Below are 27,399 nucleotides of genomic sequence, written 5' to 3'. Positions count from 1 at the left end.
CTCTTCCTTCCCTCCCTCCTGTGTTCCAGGGAGCTCTGCCCTTGTCCCCACAGCCACAGGGGAGCCACTGTCTGTCCTTTCCTCGATGAGAGGAGGTGCTCTGGGGCACAGCTGAGTCTTCTCCACCTCTGTGCACCGCCTGGCACGCAGGGACTCTCAAAAGAGGCTTGATGCACAGAGGCAGGGTCTACACATGCGTCCCTTTTAACCCGACCATCCATTTCCATCCCGACGGGATGTGACACTGCACTCACAAGCTTGTTCGGGGGCAGGGGGGATCCTGGGTGGGGGGAGGTGGCAGGGTTTGAGGCAAGGTGCCCATGTGCACTGGTGGCCACCCTCCGTCCACATGCCCCAGGCTCAGGCCCAAGTGATAAGAACTTCAATGGTGTGGAGAGCGCCTGCGTGGGGGAGGCAAGCTGACACGCAGGCCCAGGGTTCCAGAAAGCCCCCTAGCTCCCCGAGGCCCAGTGCCCAGAAGGCCCAGCACATCTGCAGCCTCAGAGTGAGCTGTGGTCCTTCTCACCCCCAGCCTCCTCTTCACCCTTCCCCAGCTCCCCAGTGCTGGGTGGCGGGAGCGGGGTCCTGGGCTGAATTGTGGTCCCCGCAAATTCACATGTTGAAGCCCTAACCCCCCTCCCCAACACCCCCGTACCTTAGAATGTGACTCTATTTGGAGACAGGGCCTTTAGAGAGGTGACTAAGTGAAAAATGAGGTCATCAGGCTGGGCCCTAAGCCATGGTGGGTTTTTTTTGTTTGTTTTATTTTGTTTTGAGACAGAGTCTTGCTCTGTTGCTCAGACTGGAGTGCAATGGCACTATCTCGGCTCACTGCAACCTCTGCCTCCTGGGTTCAAGCGATTCTCCTGCCTCAGCCTCCTGAGTAGCTGGGATTATAGGCGCGCACCACCACCACGCCCAGGTATTTTTGTATTTTTAGTAGAGGCGAGGTTTCACCCTGTTGGTCAGGTTGGTCTCGAACTCCTGACCTCGTGATCTGCCTGCCTCAGCCTCCCAAAGTGCTGGGATTATAGGCATGAGCCACTACGCCCAGCTGCCATGGTGTTCTTATAAGAAGATGAGCATGCGCAGAGCTACCAGGAGCACACACAGAGGGAAGACTGCAGCGGCGCAGGACAGAGGTGGCTACCCACGGCCACAGAGAGGCCTTGGAAGAAACCCACCCGCCCACACCTGGCTAGTGAGGAGGCATACTGCTGTTCTTTCACTGTGGTGCTTTGTATGTCAGCCCTAACGCACCCAGACGAGGGGCACAGGGACAGGAACGGGGAAAGGGATCCAGTCCAGGTCCCCGAAGTCTGTGCTTCTCCACCTTTAGGAAGCTGGAGAGCTCGTGAGCACCCACTTGCTCCCAGAAGAATCAGCTGATCAAAACAGAACCCCCAATCTCCCCAGAATCCAGAGGAACCCAACCTAAGCAGATGGCCCACGAGTGGAGATGCTCACCTATGGGTGGCAGTGTGTTCTGCCCAGAAGGCAGGTGGGGAACCGCTGTGGGTGCCCTGACTATGAGAGCCTCCGGCCGTGGAGACACAGCCCTGCCATCTCTGTCCAATTAACAGGGGCTGAAGGGGCAAGAGAAGAGCCAGAACGTTCTCTCGCCTGAGGAGGGCACTCACAGTGTAGTGGAGAGCCCAACAAAGAACTGAACTTCCTTGAAGAGGGTCCAGAGGGGACTGGGGTGTTATGCGGGGGTGCTCAGGTGCAGGGAGCCCCACACCTCCATGCACAGTCCCACGACTCCACGCTCAACCGCGCACCTCCAGGCGCAGCCCTACCCTTCCAGGCACAGCCCTACCCCTCCAGGCGCAGCCCCCCACACCTCCACGCGCAGCCAGCCACTCTCACCTTCCCGCCTCCCGGCTGGTGCTTCAGGTTCTCAGTGGAGCCGATCTTGGACTTGACGTTCTTCAGGTCTGGCATGGGCACGGGGGCTGTCTGCAGGCGGCTCTTGGCGGAAGACGGCGACTTGGGTGGAGTACGGACCACCGCCACCTTCTTGGGCTCCCGGGTGGGTGGGGTTGGAAGGGACGGGGTGCGGGAGCGGCTGCCGGGAGTGCCTGGGGAGCCGGGGCTGCTGTAGCCGCTGCGATCCCCTGATTTTGGAGGTTCACCTGGGAAGGAAGGAAGGGAGTGAAGCCAGGACTCGAGTGGGTGGGGTCAGAAAAGGCCCTGGGGGCTGCCTGTCCCGTGGGTCCATTCCCAGGCTCACCACTGGGTTAGGCAGGTGGAAGCCAGGTTGGAAGCGCAGCTACAGCAGACGGCTGCCCTGGGGAAGCATCTCTTCCTCCCTGCCTTTTTGCTTAGGGACAGAGACACCCCTTTCCCAGGAAAGCAATGGAAAACCATCAACCACCATCCAATACCCGCTCCCAGAGAGGTGGCCAACTCGGCTCCACAGTCTTTGGGTCAAGAGATGGGCTCCAACAAGCTGTGTGGCCTCAGACAAGTAACTTCCCCTCTCTGAGCTCAGAGGCCTTAATTTGAAAATGGAAATAATTATAATCCCTGCGGCCAGTGTGGCTCCAGGAGGTGGTAGATATGCTTTGCCAACCTCTAATACAATTCTTCAGGGCCTTTATCCTAAATAAGGGTGATGCAGTGACGAGACCCAGCTGTGCCCTCAAGCCTGGACGCTTCTGACCCTTTCCTCACAGGGTGAATGTTCAGCTGTTCAGCTAGTTCAGGGCTCCTGCCAGCTCCCTGGCTCCTCTGTGGGATTTGGGCTTCAGAACAGGATGCCTGCTCCACGCCTGCCTGTCCCTAGCTGTCCACACGAGCCATACCGCTTCATGCTGCTGTGCCCTGCCGTACAGTTCCCCACCTGCCATGCATAGCAGTTACTAGCGCACCCTTCCAACACCCTGGAAGCTGCTGGGGGGTCTCCTCTCCTCTCCATGCAGATGCTGTCCCTCCCTCCTCTGGGTGTCCTTTACCCTCAAACTTGCTTCTGTTACTGCACTTCCCACGGCCCTGTTACACTTCAACACTCTGCTATTCTGTCTCATGGGTCTGTGTTTTCCAAAGTGTGGCCCACGGAACCCTGTGTCAGAATCTCCGGAGCTTTCAAGGAGGAAAGTGGGAGTTGCAAAATGCAAATTTCTCGATCCCCTTCAAGAGTGGATAGAGCAGAATCTCTAGGGGTGGGACCTGCAAAGCCTCATTTTTCTCAAGCTCCACAAAGACTGAAGTCTGAGAACCGCAGGCCTCACCCTGTGCCGAGGTGTGCTTAGTTCCCCTGCAGTCTGAGAACTTAGCTTTCCTGCAAGTCCAGAAGCTTCCCGCAGCAATGCCCCTGCCGCTGCCCCAGGCATTTGCTGTAACACATACCTGCTGGCCAGACCTGGAGAAGGGCAGCTCTTTGAAGCACCCATGTAGCCAATGGGCAGCTTGGCCAGTGACGAATAAGCACTAGTTTTCTTTTGTTGTTGTTTTGTTTTTTTGTGGTTTTTTTTTTGAGACGGAGTCTTATTCTGACGCCCAGGCTGGAGTGCAATGGCGTGATCTCGGCTCACTGCAACCTCCGCCTCATGGGATCAAGCGAGTCTCCTGCCTCAGCCTCCCGAGTAGCTGATATTACAGGTGTGCAGCACCACGCCTGGCTAATTTTTGTATTTTTAGTAGAGACTTATTTTAGTAGAGACTGGATTTTTGTATTTTCAGTAAAGATTTCTTTAGTAGAGGTTTTATCATGTTGGCCAGGCTGGTCTTGAACTCCTGACCTCAGGTGATCCACCCGCCTCGGCCTCCCAAAGTGCTGGGATTATAGGCATGAGCCACCGCACCCAGCCAGCACCAGTTTTTAGAATTTGACTTCCATGTCTTTTTTTAAAATAATGTTTTTTATAGAGATGGGGTCTGACTATGTTGCTCAGGCTGGTCTTGAACTTCTGGCCTCAAGCGATTCTCCCACCTCAACCTCCCAAAGTGCCGGGATTATAGACGTGAGCCACCGTGCCCTGCGGATTTCCATGTCTTGGATGTTCCTGAAGTAGTACGCTCTGTGGCAATAGGACAAATGAAGCCTCTTATTTTCCACATAAGGAAACAACAGATGGGGCCTTGGCCTCCAGGGCCTCCAGGCTCAGCCTCTCTGCCTCCTCAGACCTCCCATCCTCCTGCCTCCCTGACTTCAGAGACCCAGGGTGACCAGTGGGCTTGGTGGTGGTGGCTCCAAATACTTTTCATGCCTCTTACTTACAGACTGGTCGTGGGCAAGTCACCTGAACTCCTTAAGCCTATGTCTTCATCTGAAACATAGGGAGACAGCCAGGCATGGTGGCTCATGCCTGTAATGCCATTGTCCCTGAAGTCAAGGAGAGCACACAGGATTAGAAAGCCCATCAGACAAACACAGCTGTGCAAACTGCACAGGGAAGAGAATTCGGACTGCTCCATCTTCAGGCTGCGAACCCTGTGTGAACCCTGCATTGCAGAAAAGGGTCCTCCCGGCTCTAGAAACACAAGCCAGTGAATGGCCACACACGCAAACGGAGGCTGCTTCCAGCGAAGTAGGCTCCCGAGTACCTCTCTCAGATCTGGGCCCTGCAGGGGGTGGTCTTCTCTGGACTTGCTTGGTCGCTTAAAGAGAAAAATCCACGAAAGCCTTATTATCATCAGGCTTAAACAGGGCCTTAATGAGTCCTTCACATGGCAGGCACCCACGGCTGGCCCAGCAGGGGCCCCATTCTGAAACAAGGTCGAGGGGCCCAAGGGGGAGGGTCTCTCCACCTGCAGGCAGCCACCGAAGAGCAGGTAAGACCCAAAGGGAAATGCATCACCTTGTTTCAGGTTGTTACAAAGTGTGAGTCCCCTGTAATCCCAGCACTTTGGGAGGCCGAGGTGGGCGGATCACTTGAGGTCAGGAGTTCGAGACTAGGCTGGCCAAAATGGTGAAAACCTGTCTTTACTAAAAATACAAAAATTAGCAGGGCGTGGTGGCCTGTGCCTGTAGTCCCAGCTACTCAGGAGGCTGAGGCAGGAAAACTGCTTGAATTTGGGAAGCAGAGGTTGCAGTATGCCAAGATTGTGCCACTGCACTTCAGCCTGAGTGACACAGTGAGACTCCGTCTCAAAAAAACAACAAAAAACAGAGTGTGAGTCAACTGGCCCGATGTTAAGTGAAAAAAAAGAGCAGGATCCAAACGCTACTTAAAATCCTGTCAAAATTCTGGGAATTATCCCTGATCACATGTATATGAGAAAAACACCAGGCCAGAAAACACGAAGCGAAAAGACAAAAACAATGGGCCTTAGTGAATGGCCATCCTTGGGGGTGCCACCGCACGGCATGTGTGCAAGAAATGCCACCGCAAAGACACGCAGCAGGTGGTGGGCAGGCTCTGGGCAGCTCCCTCAGGCCAGGGAGAAGCAGAGTCACCAAGATCCAAGATCCAGGCCAGGCTTTGGCCACAGCCCGCAGCAAGTGCCATAGGCTGCCCGTGCCACCAAGGAGCAAGTGCAGGTCAGACACCCCTACATGGTGCAGAGTCTAAACCCAGGGGCCTGGAATACTTCACTGGGGCAATGGAAGAGAGAAGTGCTCGGGCAGGCAGGCAGGCTGTCCCTAATCCCCAAAGAGGACGACTGTTTTTTTTTTTTTTTTTTGAGAAGGAATCTCACTTTTGTCATCCAGGCTGGAGTGCAATGGTGCGATCTCAGCTCACTGCAACCTCTGCCTCCTGGGTTCAAGTGATTCTCCTTCCTCATCCTCCTGAGAAGCTGGGATTACAGGTGCCCGCCACCACGCCCAGCTAATTATTTTGTATTTTTATTAGAGACGGGGTTTTGCCATGTTGGCCAAGCTGGTCTCGAACTCCTGACCTCAGGTGATCCGCCCACCTTGGCCTCCCAAAGTGCTGGGATTACAGGCATGAGCCACCACGCCCAGCCGCGACTGTTCTTAATAGCACCCCTGGCTGCAAAATAACTCAATGGATGCCTTACTGGGTACTCAAAATTGACTGGGTTTTACTCACAGGAGCCCAGGGCAACGGGCCCAGCCTGTGACTGCTCAGCTAAGACCCTCAAGTTTTGCAGCAGACTCCTAACGTCCCTAGCAAGTTAAGCTGCCCAGGGGTTGAGCCCCGAGTCACGTCACCCATTGTGACTTATCCAGGCTGCTGCTCTGTCTCCAGAGACATTTGTCTCCAGAGTCTCATTTGGGGACTGAAAACACGCCATGCTGGGGCTGCCTCTATGGAACCCTGGACTTGGGGCCAGAGAGGCTCCGAGAGCTGCCACTTAGTAGTCATGTGACTGCATTTTCCTCGGGTTTAAAATGAGCTGGTTAGACTCAGTCAAGCAAACTCTCAGAGGCTCGATTTCTTTTTTTTCCTTTTTCTGTATTTTTTTTTATCATGCTGCAGAATCAGCCTCAATTTCTTCATTGATAAAAAGTGAGGATTCAGGCCGGGAGTGGTGGCTCATGCCTGTAATCCCAGCACTTTGGGAGGCCGAGGCAGGTGGATCACCTGAGGTCAGGAGTTCGAGACCAGCCTGGCCAACATGGTGAAACCCTGTCTCTACTAAAAATACAAAAAATTAGCCGGGCATAGTGGCAGGTGCCTGTAATCCCAGCTACTAGGGAGGCTGAGGTAGGAGAATCGCTTGAACCCGGGAGGTGGAGGATGCAGTGAGCTGAGATCACACCACTGCACTCCAGCCTGGATAACAAAAGCGAAACTCTGTCTCAAGAAAAAAAAAAAAAAAAAAGGTAGGGATTCAACGTTTGCCTCAGAAATCAAAAGGACTGAGAAGGCAATGAAGACTCCAGTGCTTAGTAAACTGCAAGCTGCTGACCAGCTGCCAGGGGTTGTTCATTCTCAGTGGCCTAAGGCCTCCTAAAATGAAGGCTGTACCTCTGAGAGCTTCAGCTTCCTCTAAGATTCAAGAGAACATTCTTCTTACCAGAGCTGGGTGGTGTCTTTGGAGCGGGCGGGGTTTTTGCTGGAATCCTGGTGGCGTTGGCCTGGCCCTTCTGGCCTGGAGGGGCTGCTCCCCGCGGTGTGGCGATCTTCGTTTTACCATCAGCCCCCTGTAAATGAAACATGATAGAGGGGTTTTTCACCATTGGGAAAAGTTACTGCCACCAAGAGTCAACACCAGCCCCACTCTGCCACCTTGACTCAAAACGTGGCTAAGACTGGGGTGACCCTTTGCCTCCTAGATGCCACTAGCGTCTGCTACAACCACAAGGGCTTGCTGGGCACACAAACCCACATCCCCACCCAAACTCCAAGTTCCCTGAGGACATTTCCTCCCAGAGGAACTGTGTGCATTAGTTATCAGCATGAGTTGTGCCAAGGCCAGCAGAGCTTACAGCAATGGTCAGGTCACTCTCCACTCCATGTCAATCATCAGCAGGACATTAGTGCACTATGCATATGCAGACATCCATTTTCTGACTCTAATTATGCATTTATTTGGCTGATGGTGGTTGGCTCCACCAGAGGCCCCTGGAGGCAGTGTTGAACCTGACCAAGGATGCTAAAGAGAGCTAGGTCGTGTTCTTTCATTCTCTCGCAAACAACCCTAAGGCCTCAAGAACTCCTTGGGTGTGCTCAGAGCAGGTGAGCACCCGAGGAGGCGAGCACCAGCATCACTGACAAAGCTGGCAGAGTCAGGCATGGCACAGTCTAGGGACTAGGGCAGTCCCTGGGTTCCGTTACCCAGCAGATGGCCCTTAGACATAACACAAACTCAAAAAAGAAACTGACATTAACCAAGGACCACAAGCTAGTTGAGGGGGCAGTGAGCTCACGGGGCAGTGTTGCTATGGCGTGATGCTGTCCTACCCAGATCAGGGCAATCTGGAAGCATTTCTCTTGCCAAAATCAGGAATGGGCAAAGGAACCCAATGAGAGTAGCAATTTTGGGTTTGTTTTTTAAAAAATTTTTGCGACAGGGTCTTGCTCTGTCGCCCAAGCTGGAGCTAACTACAACCTCTGCCTCTGGGGTTCAAGCAATCCTTGTGCCTCAGCCTCCCGAGTAGCTGCGATTACCACCACGCATACCACCACGCCCGGCTAATTTTTGTATTTTTAGTAGAGACAGGGTTTTGCCATGTTAGCCAGGCTGGTCTCGAACTCCTGATCTCAGGTGATCCACCCTCCTCAGCCTCCTAAAGAGCTGGGATTACAGGTGTGAGCCACCGTGCCCAGCCTTAGAGTAGTGATTTCGAAACCAAGGTCCCACCAGGTGTCTTAGGGGCTGCTGCTATGAGAGCCTGTGGGGTGCTGAGAGGGATGGCCCCCAGCTCTCTTTTCCCCTTTGCCCAGAATTCTAACTATTTTACACGGTGCTTCTATGCCAGAGCTCATTTGAAGAAAGGTCTTTGAGGCTAAAAAACAAACAAACCAACCCCACATTTGCAAACCACAGCAGAGCAGCCTGGTTCTTTTCAAAGGTGGTTTCCTTACCTTGAGTTTCATCTCCTTTGCTCCAGAACTGCCAGTTCGGGGAGTGACAGAAGAGACGTATTTAGGAGAGGAAGGTGGCTCTGGGCACACGGCAGGGCTGGAGGGTTGGATCAGAGGGTCTGAGCTACCAGGAGTGGGGTGTTTGGGGCTAAGGCAAGGCCTATTTTTCAAGGTTTTAGCAGAGGAACGTGTGGATGTCTTAAACATAAACATAAATAAAATCAAAATAAAAGTCAGCACATGGAGGAGGGAAACAAACTGAAAAAAGGACAGTAACTAAAAATAAATAAGGCAGGTAATGGTTGAAAGCAGTGATCTCCAGGCTGTTTGAATCAGGTACCCTTAATATCCCTTCTGATCAGTAAGAACAGGAAAGTGACCGTCCTCCCCAATCACAGTTCTTTTTCTTTTTCTTTTTCTTTTTTGAGACGGAGTCTCGCTCTGTCGCCCAGGCTGGACTGCAGTGGTGCAATCTCGGCTCACTGCAAGCTCTGCCTCCTGGGTTCACGCCATTCTCCTGCCTCAGCCTCCCGAGTAGCTGGGACTACAGGCGCCCACCACCACGCCCGGCTCATTTTTTTGTATTTTTAGTAGAGATGGGGTTTCACTGTGTTAGCCAGGATGGTCTCGATCTCCTGACCTCGTGATCCACCCGTCTCGGCCTCCCAAAGTGTTGGGATTACAGGCGTGAGCCACCGAGCCTGGCCCTGACAAAGCTTTTAGAAGAGGACATGAAAAAGGAATGGAAGTTCTAGTACGTTCTTTCTCCAGCCTGTTGGATGTTACTGTGCCCCTGAATTTGGAGACCACTGGTTTAAAGGTGCTTCACATGAGTAAGTTGATGGAGATCATCAAGGTACATGAATCTTAGGATGTTACTCAAGAAAATGTCCCCAAGTGTGTCATGGGGTCTGAAGGGCCTTACTTTCTACTCAATTCCAGGCAAGGTGCTTTTTTACCTGCCCATTAACCCATGGCCTCTTCCACCACACTGACAGACTCATATGGCTACAATCAGGAGTGTGCCCCCCCAAAGTTGGAAAGATTCTACCTGACTTAGGTTACACCCACCCCCACCACACATGTGCTTTCTGATTAAAGTCTCAAATCAAACTAATATTAACACTATCTGGTGAATCCTAATCTGGCCAATGTTAACTCTTTTGTTTGTTTGTTTGTTTTAGAGACAGGGTCTCCCTCTGTTGCCCTGGCTGGAGTGCAGTGGTGCCATCACGGCTCACTGCAGCCTCCACCCTTTGGGCTCAAGTGATCCTCCCACCTCTGCCTGGCCAATTAAATTTTTTTTTTGAGACGGGGTCTTGCTGTGTTGCCCAGGCTGGTCTAGAACTCTTGGGCTGGGGACATCCTCCCACCTTAGCCTCCCAAAGTGCTGGGATTACAGGCATGAGCCACTGTGCCAAGCCTCCAATGTTATCTCTTTTTCTTTTTTTTTCAGTTTGTCCGTGTAAACAACACTGCTTACTTTTGAACCCATTCCACAAGAGGAAGCAGCCAGGGACGGGTGTCTGCACGCCTGTCCCTATGGAGGTGGGGCTGGGGGGGGGCCCTGGAACCAGGATGCAGGATAGATGGTGACTGACACCCACAGTTTGTCCTGCCCGTGGGGGATTTTGACGGGTGGGCATGGCCCTGGAGGAGAAGGGGGTGTTTGGAGGGGAACAGGTCACACTCTCAGGAAACAAAGTGGGGAGGCTAAGCCTCGAAGTGTTTCCAAGAGCAAGTCAGAGCTCAGAGAAGGGTCCTGACCCAGACTCACTGGGCTTCTAGGGGATGCTATCTTACTGCTTTCCAATTCCCCATGGAAGCGGCCAAGGCCCTCTGTGTGGTCAGGCTTGGTAAGGAGGACCCAGGAGATGAAGTAGCAATGGGAGAGGAGGGACACAGGCTGGGGCCCTGGGGCTGATGACAAGAAAGCAAAGCTGGGGTGGGGGTATTGACGACTCCTCCTTCCCTCGCTGCACACGGCCCCTCTCCACCAGCAGCACTCCCCAACTGGCCGAGGTCCAGGGTAATAGATCTTTCCCCTCCCTAGACTCTGGGCAACTCCAGGGCAGGGATGTTGTACCCATGTGTACTGAATGAATGAATGAAGGAAGGAACAAATGAATGCATGCATGCATGAGGCTGGTATTCCCTGCCCCCTGCCCCCGGCACTAAATGTGCACCGTGATTGACAAGCAGCTGTCACTGTCACTTCAGAGACCCAGGCCAGCTCTCCAAATCCCCACAGGCCCTTCCACTGCCTCACTAGATGAGGCTGGGGAGCCCTGACTCTGCAGGCACTTCCGGGAGCAGCCCTCAACACACCACTGAATGCTCAGAGCTATGTGGCAACTGGAGATGCCCTCCGGGCTCCAGTACTGATTAAAATTCAGGTGTTTCAGACAGAATTTATGCTGGAAATTTTAGATACCTTTAAGAAAAACAGGTCTTATCTAGAGCCATGGTGGGATTTTCCAGGAAAAACGCCACTGTGTAATTACGGGAGCATTTCCCCAGACATTTCCCCAGTCATTGAGACAGTAAACAATGGGTGAAGTGAAATACTGAGAAGGATGGGCAAAGATCTGGGTGCAGTTTATGCAGTGAGAAGATGGCTTCATTTACTGTCCTAGGGCTGGTTTTCAAACACACCTTCATTTACTGTCCTGGGGTTGGTTTTCAAACACACCTTCATTTACTGTCCTGGGGTTGGTTTTCAAACACACCTTCATTTACTGTCAGGGTCTCACTGAAAGTACACTAGGAAAGCTGGAATTAGGAGCATGACTTCATGAACCTGCCAACTGCTTTTCCCTGGGGTAAGTATCAAAACTAATAAATGCTGGACTTTTTAAAAGCCTGCCCCAAAATACAAAGCACTTTAAATGACAGCTGTACTTTAGTGACAAATACTCCCCACATTATATATGAGAACGAATCAGACATAAAGCACAGCTTCTCTGTAAACTTGACCAGCTGCAGAGCTCCGTGGCATTGTCAGCTTACCTTGGCTTTTTTGTCATCGCTTCCAGTCCCGTCTTTGCTTTTACTGACCATGCGAGCTGATAAAATATAAAATAAGAATGCTTGTCACACTCCATTTTCACCGTTCACAGAAAGCCAGCTGTGGTGAAGCTGGATTTCTCTGGGATAGGTCCATGTTTGTTTAGTTGGGTCTGGTGGAAACCCAGTTGGTTCTCTTTTCCCTTGAATCTGCTAGGCCTCGCATTGTTAGTATCAACACAGCACACTGGGGTCATTGATTAGAGCAACCTGGCAAGAGGGGGCAGCAGGCTGGCCGAGGGTGGGACCATGCAGAGGGGACGCAGCAGAAACTGTCACGGGGACATGATGGCATGGAGGCTATCTAAGGAAGGTGCAGTCTCCCTAACCCACAGGCTCCTGCCCTGTTTCTGCCAGGGTCAGCCTCACCCCACTGGGACCAGCCCCACTCCATGGATGGGTGTTTTAAAAGCCTCAGGGCCATGGATGTTGGTAGCTGAGTGAGGACCCAGCCTCCTGCAAGATCCAAGGATGGGGGTGGGTGCATTGTCTCCACACTGCAGCCAGGCTTGGCCCTGATTCCCTGTGAGGTGCCTGCTCACCCTCTTGGCCTCGGAAACTGCCTGGAACCACCCGGCTCCCCTGCCCATGTGGCTAGATTGCCAGCAGTCCTGATTCCCACCTTCCTGGCCATCTTATGCTGACCAACCCATCTCCATTTCTGGTCACACACCTCCAGAATAGGAGAGGCTGGCAGGGTTGTCTTTGTCCCCTAGTTGCTGGTTGTACCCCCAGGGCCTGCCCCTCACTAATGGCGGCTTTGGCCACCAGCCCCAGCTGCTCTGAGATGAGCCAAGCCCAGCCCAGCCCTGAGCCAGGCCTGGTGGGTTTCTTGCCACTTGCTGGTCTTCAAAGGGCACGAATTCTCACTGCTTCCCCAAATTAGCTACAAACCAGTTACCATCATACATTCCCACAGACAACATCAGCCTTCATCACACTCCTTGGTGAAACCAACCCGCTGACCTGTCGGCCAGCATCAGCGCTAACTCACCCTTCTCCTTCTCTTGACAGTCACTGCTGAAAACTGATCATAGATTTTCTTCTTTGGTTTCAACATCACATTCCCTCTACCCCATGGACAACTGGGTCTCTTGGAGCTTCTCATTGGCTATTGTCACCTGGATTTCTAGAGGGACCAGCAATGAGTATGCCCAGAGGTTTTCCAACTATACTATGTGGCAGAATCACCTGCTAAAAGACTCCCAGGCTTACCCCACAACTGGGTCTGTAAGCCTAAAGTGGCACCTGGGAACCTGCACTTTAGTAAGAGCCCCAGGCGGATCTGACTCACGTGTTATTTGTTTTGCCCACATCAACCAGCACCATCCATGGCACAACAAAAGAATCTGCTAAATCGGCCTTTCCCAAACTTCCTCCAGGAAATGTTAGCAGGTAGAATCAAGTAAGTTTGGGAAACCCACTCTGTGACCTTCTCAGAGGGTCACAATGGCCATTAGTACATTAAAGGCTCTGACAAGTCCTGCAGCAGAAAAGCCTGTTTAACTTAGTTTAGTCTTTTATTTTTTTCCCCCAGTCACTGGGCCATGGAACTCTTTTTTAATCCAAACACACCTATGAACCTCTAGTAGGCCAGTATTCAAGAAAACATCATTTCAGGAAATATTGTAGTAACCTGTCAAGTCAGTTATTTGTCCCCTACTGTTTTGGAATTTAACAAAGGATATAGGATATATTTTTTTCTCTCTTAACTTTATTTTATTTTATTTTTTGAGACAGAGTCTCACACTGTCGCCCAGGCTTAGGGTACAGTGGTGTGATCTTGGCTCACTGTAACCTCTGCCTCCTGGGTTCAAGCACTTATCCTGCTTCAGCCTCCCCAGTAGCTGGGACTACAGGTGCCCGCCACCACGCCCAGCTAATTTTTTGTAATTTTAGTAGAGACAGGGTCTCACCATGTTGGCCAGGCTGGTCTCGAACTCCTAACCTCAAATGATCCACCTGCCTTGGCCTCCCAAAGTGCTGAGATTACAGGCGTGAGCCATCGCCCCCAGCCTCTGTCTTAACTTTTAAACACAGGCTTCTTTATAGCATTTCAAAGTTTTCTCTAAAAGTAAAATCTAATAAAAATTTAACAGATGCTTGCAACTGTGAGCTTCAGTAACATCCATTTCTGGGCTCTGCAAATAACTGTGAAATGCTAAGGGTCCCAAATTTATGAACAAGCTCGCCTTGTGGCTCTGAGGTCTCCTGTGGGACACCAACTCTCCTCTCCCTGATACTTGGGACTCTCCTCCCACCAATCCCTCCCTGCAGGGCTGCTGTGGTCGTGCTCCTGAGGGCTCAAGGTGGGCCCTGCTCAACCCCCTCCAATGCCAGCATGAGGATCCCCTTGTCCTCTGCAGAGGGAGGTGGCGGCATGTGGACCAGGGAGATCTTGTGTCTGCTCCTTGTCTTCCTGCCACAAGGCAGAGTGGGTGGGGGCAGGGCACTGGGCCAAAGGCACAGCATGAGCTCTGGGCCACCTCTGGATGCTGTGTGTGTCGCCTGCTGTGTGTGCCCTGCACATCTCTGTGTTAGGCGTCCACACTCCAGCACCTCCTGGGAGGCGTTGTGGGATGCAGGACAGGCGTGTCTTTCAGAGACAACCTACCTGGATCCCAAACCTGGCTCTGTCACTTACTACTCATTGGCCTTCGGCAAGTTACTGTACTTCTCTGAGCCTCCGTTTCCTCATCTGCAAAGTGGAGCTGCTTATGCCTACATGGGAGGGTTGGAGAGTTCTAGACACCATGAGGGCACCCGTCATCCTGTCGGTGGAAGGCACCCACCAACCTCCTGTGGGCTGATGGGCCGTTGTGGACAAATCAAGTGGCCAGAGAGTCAAACAAGGTGGGGAGCACGGAGCGGGGGTGCTGGTGACATGCAGAGTGGCGGGCAAGCGTGAGGGGCGCGTGCGGCCACAGCCTGAGCATGGGAGGAGGCCGAGGGAGTGGAGCAGCTGCACCCAGGTGTCGATTTAGTGGCGTCCTAGGAACGTCAGAAGCAGCAGGAGTCGGGAGGCCCCCGGAAGCTCAGTGGCAGTGCCCGCAGCCTGGGAGGCCTGGGAGGTCCCCAGGGAAGGAGCGAAGAAGCTCAAGACACAGACCTTTGAGTTGAGGGACCCGGCTGACGGGCTTCCCCCGCGGAGCAGCAGCAGGCTGCTTTTCAGAGGGCTCCGGAAGGTCAGCCTCTTTTGTGTCCTCTCCCAAAGAGGGGCCCCGGGCCTCTGGCCCCTCTCCAGGGGCCCCTGGAAATGCAGCCCTTCCCAAATGCTCCTCCGAGTGCGCCTGCTCCTTCTGCACGTTGGGTGTGATTTCCACGTGAAACGTGAACTCCAGGTGGGCATCCTGCCCTTTGGCCCGCCCTGCACTGGGCCCGTCGGGCTCTGAGGCTGGGATCTCGGTGGAAACTTTGGAGAGGAAATCCACAGGGAGGGGGATGGCACCCTCCGCTGGGAAGCCTGGGATGCTGGTGGCTTCTCTGGCGGCTGTCTGGGGAGGCCGCCCATCTTGGGCTGGGGAGGCCTTGGAGGGAGGGGAGTCTTGGAGGGAGGACTCATCGACGTCGCGGTCTTCATCCACCTCCTCCTTGCTCCCCGGCCTCTCTTTGCCCCCTGCCCCCTTCAGCGGCGGCCCCTCCTGGTGTAGGTCTCCTAGAAGCTGGTGCTTGAGCAGCTCAGGGGCGTGGCGGCCGCCCTCTGTGTCCTCAGGTCCTGTCCCCGAAGGTTGGCGTGTGGCCTCTCTGGGGCCCTCAGGCAGGAGGGGAGCCCCAGGCATGCCGGACATGAGCTGGTGGCTCAGACCTGGGGGGCCTGGCTCTCGGAGGAAGCCTTCCTGGACCACCTTACCACTTTCAGGCTCTGTGTGGAGATACGCAGTGGTGGCGGGCTTCGGAAAGGCCGGACCCTTCTCGGCCCAGTCCCCGCCTTTTTGTCTCCACTCCAGGGAGGGCTCCTGAGGGCCTCCTGTTGGAGGAGGCGCTGGGCAAACGGGACGGTGCTGAGGAAGGCTCGCGGTCAGCGGGACGGGAGCTTCTGGCTCTTTCTCCCCGAGGCACGGCCCAGAGACCCCAGAGGCCTCTCCGCAGGGTCCAGGCTGGACGTGGGCGCTAATCTCATTGGCCAGGGGCCTTTCAGGCGCCTTCCTCTGCCGGCCCGGAACTCTCAACTCCTCTGGTTTGAAGAGGCAGCGATAGCAAGAGGTTAGCAAGGGCGCATTAATCGCTTGAGAGAGAGAGCATCATCCTGGACAAAATGACACTGAGAGGGCATCCCAGGCCCCCTAACAAAGAGATGGGAGCACAGCTCTGGGCTCGTCTCGTTGCCTTTGCTTGCTTGGAATGACAGCTCTCCTGGTCTAGCCGCCACCAGCTCGCTAGGTGGCTCTCCCCTCTCTGGGCCTCAGTTTCCTCATCTGTAAAGAGGGTTCTTGGACGTGGTGACCTCCGAGGGCCCTTCTGGTGTGGGTGTTATTCCTCTGCCTATGATGGGCTCTGGTTGGGCACAGAGCATGTCACACATCTGGAGCCGCCCTGGGCTTAATCTACTGGGAAAGCGGGAGGGCTACAGAAGCTTCTCCTGCTTTCTAGGGAATTTGAGCCTCCCAAAGATTCTAGCCTCTAGATGGTACCTGGTTTGGGTGTAGCGAGAATCCCCTTTCCTCTCCCTACCTCTCACTGTTCTCCTGCCCCCGCCCCCCACCCCTTTTTTTTTGGTTTGAGACAGAGTCTCACTCTGTCGCCCAGGCTGGAGTACAGTGGCGCGATCTCAGCTCACTGCAACCTCTGACTCCCTGGTTCAAGCGATTCTCCTGCCTCAGCCTCCCGAGTAACTGGGATTACAGGCACGTGCCACCACACCTGGCTAATTTCTGTATTTTTAGTAGAAACGGGGTTTCACCATATTGGCCAGGATAGTCTTGATCTCCTGACCTCGTGATCTGCCCACCCCGGTCCCCAAAGTGCTGGGATTACAGGCATGAGGGTTTTTTTTCCTTTTTTTCTTTCTTTTTTTTTTTTTTTTTTGAGACAGGGTCTCGTTCTGTCACCCAGGCTAGAGTGCAGTGGTGCAATCACAGCTCATTGCAACTTTAACTCCAGGGCTCAAACAACCCTCCCATCTCACCCTCCCAAGCAGCTGGGACCACAGATGCATGCCACCACGTCTGACTAAAATGTTATTTTTCATTGTTTTAGAGACGGGGTCTCCTTATGTTGCTCAGGCTGGTCTCGAACTCCTGGGCTCAAGCAATTCTCTTGCCTCTGGGATTACAGGGATGAGCCACCATACTTGACTTCTGCTCCCCTTTTTGGTAAATGAAACCAGTGAAACTAGTGCCCACAAACCCCGCCTCAAGCCCATTCTCTGACAGATTTGGAAAATCCAAAATGTGTGATCATCAAGAATGGAGTCTTTACTGAGAGACCTGCCATAAGACTCCTCGAAAAAGAAGCCCCATTCAGATCTATCCAGGTCACTGACCACAGACAAGCCCTTGGCACAGGTGAGGTAGGCCCCCGTGGGAGGAAGGGCTCTGCACGGCAGACAGTGACGGCCCTCAGGACCACTGCTGTCCCCTGGTCACACAGCTTGCTGCACACCAACCCAGCTGATCAAGGGCACACTTCATTTTTTTCTGGTTCATTCACGTGACATTCATTAACCTGGCCGCATATTAAGAACAGGAGAACTACACTCCTTGGTTCTCCTAATAAATACCCTTTATGTTTTTTAACTCCCAACTCTTTGAACACCCCATCTAGTCCCAACGCAACAACCTATGCAACTCACCAGCTCTGCTTTAAACAAAACCTGCAGCCCTGAAGGATTCAGGGGCTTGGAAAAGAAAGAGATTTGGATGAGGTCGGGGAGGAAGGTGTGGTCATGGACACACAAAGGTAACCTGTGGGCCCAACCCCATCGGAGGCAAGGTGGTTGACATGGGCTCATCCCCAAGAGGCCCGGTCAGAGCGCAGCAGCACCTCCAGCCTGTGATACTGGCCATGCTCATGGGCCCCTCCAATTCCTGTTCCTGGCATTGACCACAGTGCATGCCACACAGCAGGTGGTTAAATCAATGGATCCTGCACAGATCAACTGGTGTCAGGAAAACATTGACTTCAGCTTCTCACAGGCTCTGCAGGTGCCTTATGGGAGCCCTTGGTCAGTCTCTGGGAAGAACAGCCCAGAGGCAACCCTGAGCCTGAGCGCCAGAACTGACCAGAGGCAGGGGCTGCCCCTATGCTGCCCCAACAGGACAGGTCTCCACTGCCTTCCGGAAGTCGCTTTCCTCCTAGAGCTTACTAGAGTACTCTTGACTGGGATGTTACTGTACTCTGATATAATACAAGACTTTAAGAAACACTATTAAAAAAGAGACAAGGACCCCAAACGTAAATAGTAAACGTACCTTGAAAAGTAATGGATACAGGATTGTAGTGTGTGTGTGTGTGTGTGTGTGTGTGTGTGTATCAATGAGGAAACTGACATGATTAATTACACCCCTGGAGGAAGAAGCCAGGTTAGGAGAATGTTCTTTTTTTTTTTTTTGAGACAGAGTCTCACTCACTCTGTCGCCCAGGCTGGAGTGCAGTGGCATGATCTCGGCTCACAGCAACCTCCACCTCCCAGGTTCAAGCAATTCTCCTGCCTCAGTAACAATTCTCCTGCCTCCTACTCCTCCCATGTAGCTGGGATTACAGGTGTGTACCACCATGCCTGGCTAACTTTTGTATTTTTAGTAAAGACGGGGTTTCACCATGTCAGCCAGGCTAGTCTTGCACTCCTGGCCTCAAGGGATCTGCCTACCTTGGCCTCCCAAAGTGCTGGGATTACAGACATGAGCCACCGCACCCAGCCTGGTTGGGAGAATGTTCTATTGATTCCCTAGGATGCTAGGAAGTACTCAGCAAATACTAAATGTAGCAATTCTCAGGGGTTAGGAGGAGTTCAAGATAAATGAGTATTGTAAACACAGTAGTCCAGGTAAGTTAAGCCCCCATGCCTTCTTCAGGAGGCCTGGTCTCTGGACACTTACAGAAGAAAAGTCCACCCCTCGTATACAGGCCTTCCCATAGCCTACTCTCAACAGACTGCAGCTCCAACCTGAAACACCTTTTTCCATCTTACTAATAGGTACTTTATCCCTCCATGATTCCAGGCTGCTGTCAGAAAGCTTAAAATTCAGTGAGCACAAAAGTCAAGTTCCCAGCAAAGATGGTGACCTGGGCTTTTTTTGTTGCATGGAATATGTTCTGGGGGCATGTAGACATCACCTGCACTAACAATCAGTAGAAAAAACTCAAACCCACTTCCATTTATGAAAAGCAATGATTTCTAGAGGTCATGCTTTATCAAAGCCTCTAGTTTTACCTAAGCTGAAAAACATGACCTAAAAGAAACAGGAGCCAGGTTCCTACTTAATTTCACACATTGACTGAGGTTCTTCTCTTATAGCCACTGTCCCTTCTAATAGTTTTTGAAGCTCTTTGTTAGCCTGAGAACGAAAATGTGCCTTTCTGTGCCATGTGACATGAGAAACATCAGCCTGCTATAGGCTGTGACCTCTCTGGGGGCAGGAATGTGTAGTTAGGCCTCAAAATATCCTCAACGAGGCAGAGTCTCCTAGAATCAGATGGCCTCAGAGGCAGCTCTAAATACTGGACAGATCCCATCACTCGGGAGAAAAGAACAGTGTCTTTCCAGCCCTTCTGCAATCTAGAAGCTTCCACATTTTACAGTAGGCTCTCAAGTTCATTTATCTAGCAAATGACAGAAAACAAGCCCAGCCCACATTATATCAGTACCACAGGTCTCCCATTTCCTAAAATTAGGAATCTCTAGGATTTTTCTTAAGATATTTATGATAAATGATTACACAAAGCTGCCTTTCTTGAATACAGCAGTTTGGTTCCTGAAAAGAAAATCATAATAAGGGTTGAAGGCTGCACAGAAGAAAGTTTACAAGCAATCGCTTGGGGATGACATGGTTAAGGCCTTGCTCCTGGATCGGCCACAGGGCAGCCTGCAGTGAGAATCGCCTGTCACACATATTTGAGTTTCTTTTTTTTTTTTTTGAGACGGAGTTTTGCTTTTGTTGCCCAGGCTGGAGTGCAATGATGCGATCTCGGCTCACTGCAACGTCTACCTCCTGGGTTCGAGCGATTGTCCTGCCTCAGCCTCCTGAGTAGCTGGGATTATAGGCACCCACCACCACACCCGGCTAATTTTTTTATTTGTAGTGAGACAGGATTTCACATGTTGGCCAGGCTGGTCTCAAACTCCTGACCTCAGGTGATCTGCCCACCTGGGTCTCCCATAGTGCTGGGATTAGAGGTGTGAGCCACCACGCCCGGCCTAGAGTTTCTGTTAGACATTCATTCTCAACTCCCAGGCTGCACAAGGCTAGCATCTTTCAGAACACTAAATGCCTTAGGAATTACCCAGAAATGGTATTAGAGAAAAACCACTAGGGCTCTTTCTATATCTGAGTAGCCAACCTTTGATAAGAACCAACTCCCTAAAATCTCCTGGACTTGTGAATTAGAGCTCGGGTCCAAATGATCTTTTCAGGGCAGAGCCCACCCCATGTCCCTCCCCCCAACCCCCAAGTCATGGCAGGCAATTCCAGTTCACTGACCTTGGGTCACGTGACCAGCAGCTTCGTCTTCCAGGCTGGGGGTGTCTCCAATGCCTGCTTCTTCAGCTGGTGTATGTGTCAGCAAATGAAGGGGGGTAAAAGCAAGACAGTTATTGTTTACTAGAAACCAAGCTCTCTCTATCTTCGGGCATTTTCCCTAAAACATTCAGGAAAGTCACATCCCAAGAATACCAAGGTGCCTCAGCTCTGGCTTCTCTGCAAATGTCATTGCTGAGGATGCTGGTGATAGAAGTTCACTAAACAAAAGGCACAGCACCCACATGCAGGTGTAGCTATGACCTAGTAGGAAAGACTTTCTCCACTTTGGGACCAGGGTCCTGAATGCCTCACTCAACAAGGACACACAGGCTGAGTGAGGTCAGAGAAGCAATTTGCTGCTGAGCCATGGTCATGGAGGCTGTGTCTAAGCAGTGGCTGCTGGGAAGTTCAAGGAAAGACTTTGCCTGGGTTGCGGAGTCAGGCAGATGGGTTCATATCCAGGCACCGGCATTCATTCAACCTCTCTGAGCCTCCATTTCCTCATCTTGAACCCCAAGATGAAGATACTAGTTTGTCTTGTAGAAGGATGGTGAGGGTTAGTAAGAGAATTCGTGTGAACACGTTTAGCCTGGTGCCTGGCATATGGTAGGTGCCCCAAAATGTTATATTTCCTTCCTCCCAACTTCTGGGCAAATGCCTTTCGCAGAATGTCCTGAACGGGTGCTACTTGGTAAGAGGGAGGCTGGCAGTGCTGGTGAGCAGCTTTTGGGGGTGTCTTGGGTTCCTGTTTAGGAAGCCACAGCTCACCCCAAACAAGAAAGACTGAGAAAGTTCCTGACCACATTAATAGTACCAAAATCAATAGGCTTTAAAAACACCTATTTCTGCATCATAAACAACAGGACACTGTTACAGGACAGTGCACGCAGTTGTCCAGAAAAAAAGTTTATAAGGCAAGTTGGCCACGTTGACATGCATTGACCTCAGGCCACCAGAATCACCAGCATTTCCTGAGGACAATGACAGAGGCCACTGCCTCTGAGAAATCCATACATCTTGCTGGCTGGGCCATCAGTCTTATCTCCCAGGCCTGCAATGAGTCAGTCACTCTCTGCACCTAAGATAGGAATGCCGGATCCCCACCGCTGGCCAGCACAGGCCTGTGTGAAGAGTGTAGGCAAGGGAGAGAAAGGTTCTCGAGTTTCCTGGCAGCCGTGTGGTAGCCTCAGAAACACCCAGGCCATTGGCTGTCCCCAGGCAGCTGCTGAGGCCATGGGAGGGCGGGCAATGGGCTCACGGGGCTCCCATCACTAGCACTAGCATGACACAGACACCCTCCGGGTCCATCCAGCCGACACTGCGCTGCCCACGACGCCCAGTGGTGACAGTGCCTTGTCATGTGACAATATCGCTGAGCGAGTGTTGGCTCAACTGCCTGGGCACAACTCTGAGTGCAGATTCGGCCTGAGTTTCTGACAAGGTGATGGCAATGGCAGAAAGGCTCAGAGCTACAGCAAGTCCAGCTAAATGCCAGAGTCCTTGAGACAGAGGGCGTGAGGAGGCTTCCTCGGACACCGTCACTGCCACGGCACTGGGTGAGTTGCCTTGCTGTCACACACAGTGCAGAGCTGCGATAGCCTGGCCTGGCTTGAGTCAGAAATTGGACGCTGCGCTGTCTTTGCCACCCCTTGACCCCAGAAAGGGAGCTGCTTGGGAACACCATGGAGGGAGGTTGGGCCTCACATCACTGCTGGCCTCTCTGTACCATGGGGAGTGTTTTACAAGAGCCAGGAGGGCCCTGTGCTCTCCAGCAAGGCAGGATCCTGCAAGGGGGTGGCCACACTGCACCCCAACTGGATGGCCCATGGGGAGTTTCACTGGAGCACCAAGAACAGCAAACAGGATAGGCCAGAGCGAGGTGCCAACTAAGGTCTGCATTGTCAGTAGCTGAAGACACATGCACCCAACTCTAGAACCTCCCCACCACATGGACGATGTAAAGGGATCTTTAGGAGGATTTCCTTGGAGAGAGTGGCTTGGGGGTGGTGGGGGTGGCTACATGGCCACCCCCCATCACAGTCCCAGCACAACTGTTTCAAGGCAATACATTGAGGACACCTGGTGTGTATCCCCTCTGGTTAGGGACCTGGTGGACTGTGGTCAGGGCCCCACCAAGGAACACTAGAGGATGGAAGATGGGCTGGCCTTGCTTTGGGGGCAGAGCAAAGGACAGGTGCTGCAGCCCTGAGAACCGTCTGCACACCCACAGTTTGCTTGCCAGCGTGTTTCCCATGGGCCCCATGTGGGCACAGGTCAGAGTGCATGGGAGCCTCAGATCATGTTTAAGAGGTGGCAACCAGCAGGATCTCAGAGGTGAGGCTGCAGCCAGATCTTCAGACTCCCACGGGGCCGAGGAGATGACATGGCCACCAGAATCCAGCGCAGCAGAAGGGCTCTTCAGGGGAGGATAGCTGGAGATGGCAGGCTGGGGTAAGAGTCTAGAAGAATTCAAATAAGGTCCCCATGGAGACAGAGAGAGAGAGAGAGTCTCCTTGAAACCTCTGCAGGGAGTGTGACGCAGCTCACACCAGGACCAACTCAGTAAGAACCTTCCTGTTTCTCTTACCCCTCCCCTCCCCGCCAGCCCCCGAGGGGAATGGCTGCAACTTTGAATGGAGTTAGAAGCTTTGACTGTCACACGGGACTGGCTGTTCTAATTATTTAGCTTTTGCACACTGTTTTGCCACTGTGGAGACTAATGTACTTTCAACTACTTTGGAGTGATGGAAAAGTCAAAGTTGGCTAGAGTTTTCATTCTGGGCAGGGGAGGGATTTCCCTCAGTGAAATAACTGTGAAGGGAGAGGAGGAGAGAAACTCAAGTTCCCTGTGATCTCATCCTGTGATCATGCCACAGTCTTCAAACGTCCTTCACGTTCAAGGATGAGGCTCTGCCCCAGCTTCGAGGACATCCCCTCTGCCCATCTCAGGGGACTTCACGGATCAAGTCACAAAGCAGAAATGCACTCAGAAGGGGCCAGGGTGGGGCTGCTCTCAACACACAGAGCCCTAGAGAACGCTGCAGGCTTCCCCAGTAGCTGCAGGGAGTACCATCTTTAGGAGGGAAAGGAAACTCTTTTCTGGCCACATCTTCTCTACTCTCCACTGCTGGTGAAATCCTGGCTAGGCCTCTTCTGCACTTCTTGTTGGGCAACTGGGCACCCTCCAAATCACCAAACCAATGGCTGGCATCTTTACGTATGTGCAGTGAAGAAGACATGAAGGAAATGACTCCAGGAGCTCCAGGCTGTGCAGGCATTTCCTAGGGCCTGGTGGGCTGAGCCACTCTTGGGTGACTGCAGCCTTGAGCCCGGCGCCCTGTCTGATTGATTCCCCATCACCCATGTTGACAAGGCATTCTTGTCATGCCTGTTCTACATGAATACGTTTGAAAAGGAGACAGAGTCCCAGAACTGGATGCTAGATTGCATGTCTGAGCTCCTCTGGGACCACCTCATTAAGATCACCAAAAGGTGTGGTCCAGTCATCTGCACCCTCTGTGCGCTCAGGTGATCTTGGGGTCCACCCCTTGGGAGGTGACCCTGTGCTGGGCAGTCTGAGCAGGAGGGTGGACTGACCTCAGGTGTCAAGAAGGCACGGGTCTGCCACCACCTGCCCCAGAAAACCCTGCAGAGAAGTCTCTGGAACTGACGCGTTGACTGAGGCAAGATGAGGAGCATCTAGAAGTCCAGAAGGCCCTAAATGCTCTGAGAGGCTGGCAGGCAGCCAGGGAGGTAACTGGGCACCAAGGCATCGAGCTACTCACAACCCAAGATTCCCAGGAGCCAGAATCCACCCATGTTCCTGCCCCACAGGAGGATAAACACGCAAAGCTCCCTCACTTCTGTCACAGGTCAGCTGGGGCACCCAGCAGGGCCTTGACTGCCTGGGGGTCTCTGGGGCTCACCCTCACCTGTGGTTCCTTCTGGGATCTCTGTGTGGGGCTGCGCGGCAGCCTGCTTGCCGGGAGCTCCCTCATCCACTAAGGGTGCTGTCACATCTAGAAACCACCGAGATCCACCTTAGAGGGGCCAGGACGAGCCATACCCAGCCCCTCACCTTTGCTTCTTGCGCAGGAGCAATGCAGGGAGGAGGAGTGAGGAGGGGATCAGCCATATGCCAGAAAGCAGCCCTGAAGCAGGGCCCGGAGCCCCTGCTACCAGCTCCCCAGGAAGCACACTGACATGCTGCTGAGTGGTTCTGGCTTATGAACCGCCCAGCTCATCCACCAGGAAAGCCCGGCAGCCCTGTGTAAACGCTGCAGTGAAACAGACTGCTGGGCATGGCCCCAGGCATTTTAAAAGAAGAAATACTGAAAACCAGATGATTGCTTACAACTATTTGATCCTTAAGACAGCACAGGGACTCCGGGGTTAGTGCGGGGGCCTATGGTGTTGCTGTGAGGCTTTGGGCAAGTCCTTGGTCCATTTTGATTGGACGGTTTCCTCATCTGCAAAATGGCAGTGTCATCTCTAGGTGACTTCCAAGACTTCTCCCAGCTCTAACCCCTAAATCCAAGCCCATGACCCACAATTCAAAAGTGCAGAGTCCCTTGCATGGCAATAAATAGGTCCGCTCCTGTCCAGAGTCAGGCATTTGACTGTTGGATGGGTCCACCTTCACAGCAGAGGCAGGAGGGAAAGCTCGGCTACCAGGAGCTGCTGTCAGTCTCTCATCAGGTAAATGCTTCCAAATCAGCGTCCCTCCCGAGCAATGCCCTGGCACACTCCCAGGCCTTTCCGGGTACACGTAAGGAGTTGTCAGCTTTGAAGGCTTTCCAAGTTCAATGAAGGACATTTTAATTATGGTTGTCTTGGGTGCAGGCGGAGCAACCAGGCAAGATCCCAGCCCCAGCAGCGTTCCCTCCACCAGGGGTGGGAGCCAATGCTCTTGAGTCTCACGCCTGCACAGGGTCCAGAGGGCATTGAGACTTGTTTGGGAGATTCTTCCAGAATCCTGTTGAGGGAGCACTGAGAGTCAAGGCTTGGGAAGCTGGCATGAGGTCTGGCATCATTTTGTAGACTTTCTCAGGATGGCAGGCAACTTGTAAAACCATCCCGACAAGATGAGCAGGAAGTGTCTTGCATCACTGGCTCTAAGAAGGAGCCAAGAGAATCTGATCTGGATATTCTCATGAGGCTAAGAACCTCAGCGGCAAGGCCCATGCCTGCTGCGTCCTCTAAAGCTGTAGCATTATACCAAGCAAGAGGCGGGCACTTGACAGCCATTTTCCAAATTAATCCAAAGGTGGATGCTTGGGGAGACACTTGGGCCAGTTTTTCACCCCAAGACACAAGATCCAAATGAACGTGCAGAGCCTGAAGAAGTACTGAGAAAGGAACCTTGAAACTCCATGGGGAGGATGGAAAGATAGAGGGGCAGATACTGCCAACTAGTGACTCAAAAGCCATTATTAACGTTCTTCCCCCTTGGTTTATTCTGCTAAAGAGGTTGGAAGGCAAAATGCTCAATGTCCCAGCCTTGCTTGCAGCAAGGGGTGGCCCTAAGACCCAGCTCTGGCCGATGAGACATAAGCAGAAGATTGCCACTTGCAAGAAAACTCCTGCTTTCCTCAGGGGATACATTTAGTTTCAGGGCCCTTTTGGCCACTTTACTTTGCAACTTGTTCCTGCTTCAAAGGCAGATGTGATGCCTGGAAGTGCAGCAGCCACTTTGTAACCATGAGGCAACAATCCAACCACTAAAGATGACAGAAAATAAAGACAGGAGAGCATCAATGACCCTTGAGGTGCTGGCCAAGTCCAGACATCTGATTATGTGAGAAAAGTAAACCTCTTCGTGTAAATGCCACAGTTAGTTGGGGTTTCTGTTTCTTACAGCCAAATGCAGTCTTGACTGACACAGATGGGAAGCAAGAGAAGATGGTCAAAATCAGGACTGAGGAGCATGTCAGAAAGTATGTGAGGTGCTAATAACCTAGATGTCGAGTGTCTGGAAAGGACAGGTTAGGAGAAGGGCTGGAACAAGCACCGTGGCCAAAGTCCAGAGGCCCAGGCCACACCCAGAGCCCCCAAAATGAAGGATACTAAACCAAGATCAGATGTCCACTGACCTGCCCCTTCCCTCAGCCAAATGGCTGCTCTGGGACCTACTGGCCCCTGAAGAAAGAGAGAGGAGGGGGCTTTTGAAGGGGGTGTGGGAGGACAATCATATGGAGCGGGGCTTTGTGGAGCTGTGCGCGGGACTGTCCAAGGGTGGCTGCCTCCAGAGCACACACAGGATGAAGGTGCCCACACTCAGCACCAGCAAGCAAGGCATCGACGCAAGGCTCAGCTCCCACCACGCTGTCCTGCAAAGCACCGAAGGAGTGAGCACATCTCTCAGCCAGGGGGAGCAGCAGATGCAGCCAGGAGGGAGGCTCAAAGCACGGCTAAGCACAGGCTGGAGGCATGGAGGGGGCGTCTGAAGGGGGGCCCACCTTCCGCTGTTGGAGTGCTCTTAGCATCAGAGGTTTCAGAGCCCGGTTCCTCAGATCCGTCCTCAGTGGGGGTCTGCAGGGGAGATTCTGGAACACATACAGTGAGCCCTCAGAACGGTGGCCTCTCCCCAGCACCCCCTTTTGGTCTCAGGAGGAACTGGGGAGCAGTGTCCTGTGGAGCTGAAAATCGCTCCTTGTGGAAACAGCTGGAACATGGCCTCGCAACAAACCCACAAAGGGGACCAACCCCACCTCCCTCCCTGCCAACACGACTGTGCCCCACACCAGGGCCATCAGATGAGGACACAGGTGATGTGCGTTTGCTCCTGGGTGAAAGGAGAAAGTGCCTCTTAACCAGCTAGTGGTGCCACCTGAGGCAAAGGTTTATCTTCCATTGGTCAACGGGCAGCAAATACCAGAAAGCCGAGCTACGCATGAACCTTCTGCTTTGTCATTGCTATTAATTAACAACAAGTAGACACCTGGAAAAACACTCAGCGATCCAACCCCTTCCTTGGAAAAGGTGTCAGCTCAGGGCAGACACGGTGCTTACTTCTAAGTGGACATTGGGTGGTGTTTGGACGCCACCAAGCTCCTTTCATAGAAAGACCTCCAAGGACTGATGGACAAGCTGTGAGTTACACTTGAAATGGCAGCCATGTGTACCTACAATAAAACTGTCCTTTCAGAATGGGAAGCCTGGGCAAGAGAGGCCCAAATGATCACAGTGGTTGACAGTCACGCCCTCCACCGAGA

At 52.8% G+C, this 27,399-nt stretch overlaps 1 protein-coding gene across 5 annotated transcripts in view; it reads right to left on the bottom strand.

Moving 5' to 3' along the window:
• The window catches only part of MAPT (microtubule associated protein tau), a 133,528-nt gene that overhangs the window by 29,858 nt on the left and 76,271 nt on the right, over nt 1–27,399 (bottom strand). For 2 of the 5 annotated variants that reach the window (XM_008965217.5, XM_008965232.5), the window contains exons 3-7: nt 26,644–26,730; nt 20,147–20,212; nt 11,451–11,506; nt 6,931–7,057; nt 1,870–2,135 (exon numbers count right to left, since the gene is read on the bottom strand). In XM_008965217.5, coding sequence (XP_008963465.1) covers nt 1,870–2,135; nt 6,931–7,057; nt 11,451–11,506; nt 20,147–20,212; nt 26,644–26,730 — 602 coding nt within the window. Of the gene's footprint in view, nt 1–1,869; nt 2,136–6,930; nt 7,058–8,441; nt 8,640–11,450; nt 11,507–14,616; nt 15,370–20,146; nt 20,213–24,117; nt 24,205–26,643; nt 26,731–27,399 lie in introns of all 5 variants that reach the window. The other 3 variants (XM_008965223.5, XM_008965235.5, XM_014341976.5) reach the window with 2 other exon arrangements.

The sequence above is a fragment of the Pan paniscus genome, chromosome 19, assembly GCF_029289425.2.
Source record: "Pan paniscus chromosome 19, NHGRI_mPanPan1-v2.0_pri, whole genome shotgun sequence".
In the NCBI taxonomy this organism is placed as follows: domain Eukaryota; kingdom Metazoa; phylum Chordata; class Mammalia; order Primates; family Hominidae; genus Pan; species Pan paniscus.
The sequence above is the reverse complement of the archived record's forward strand: the minus strand, read 5'-3'. Positions and strand labels throughout refer to the sequence as shown.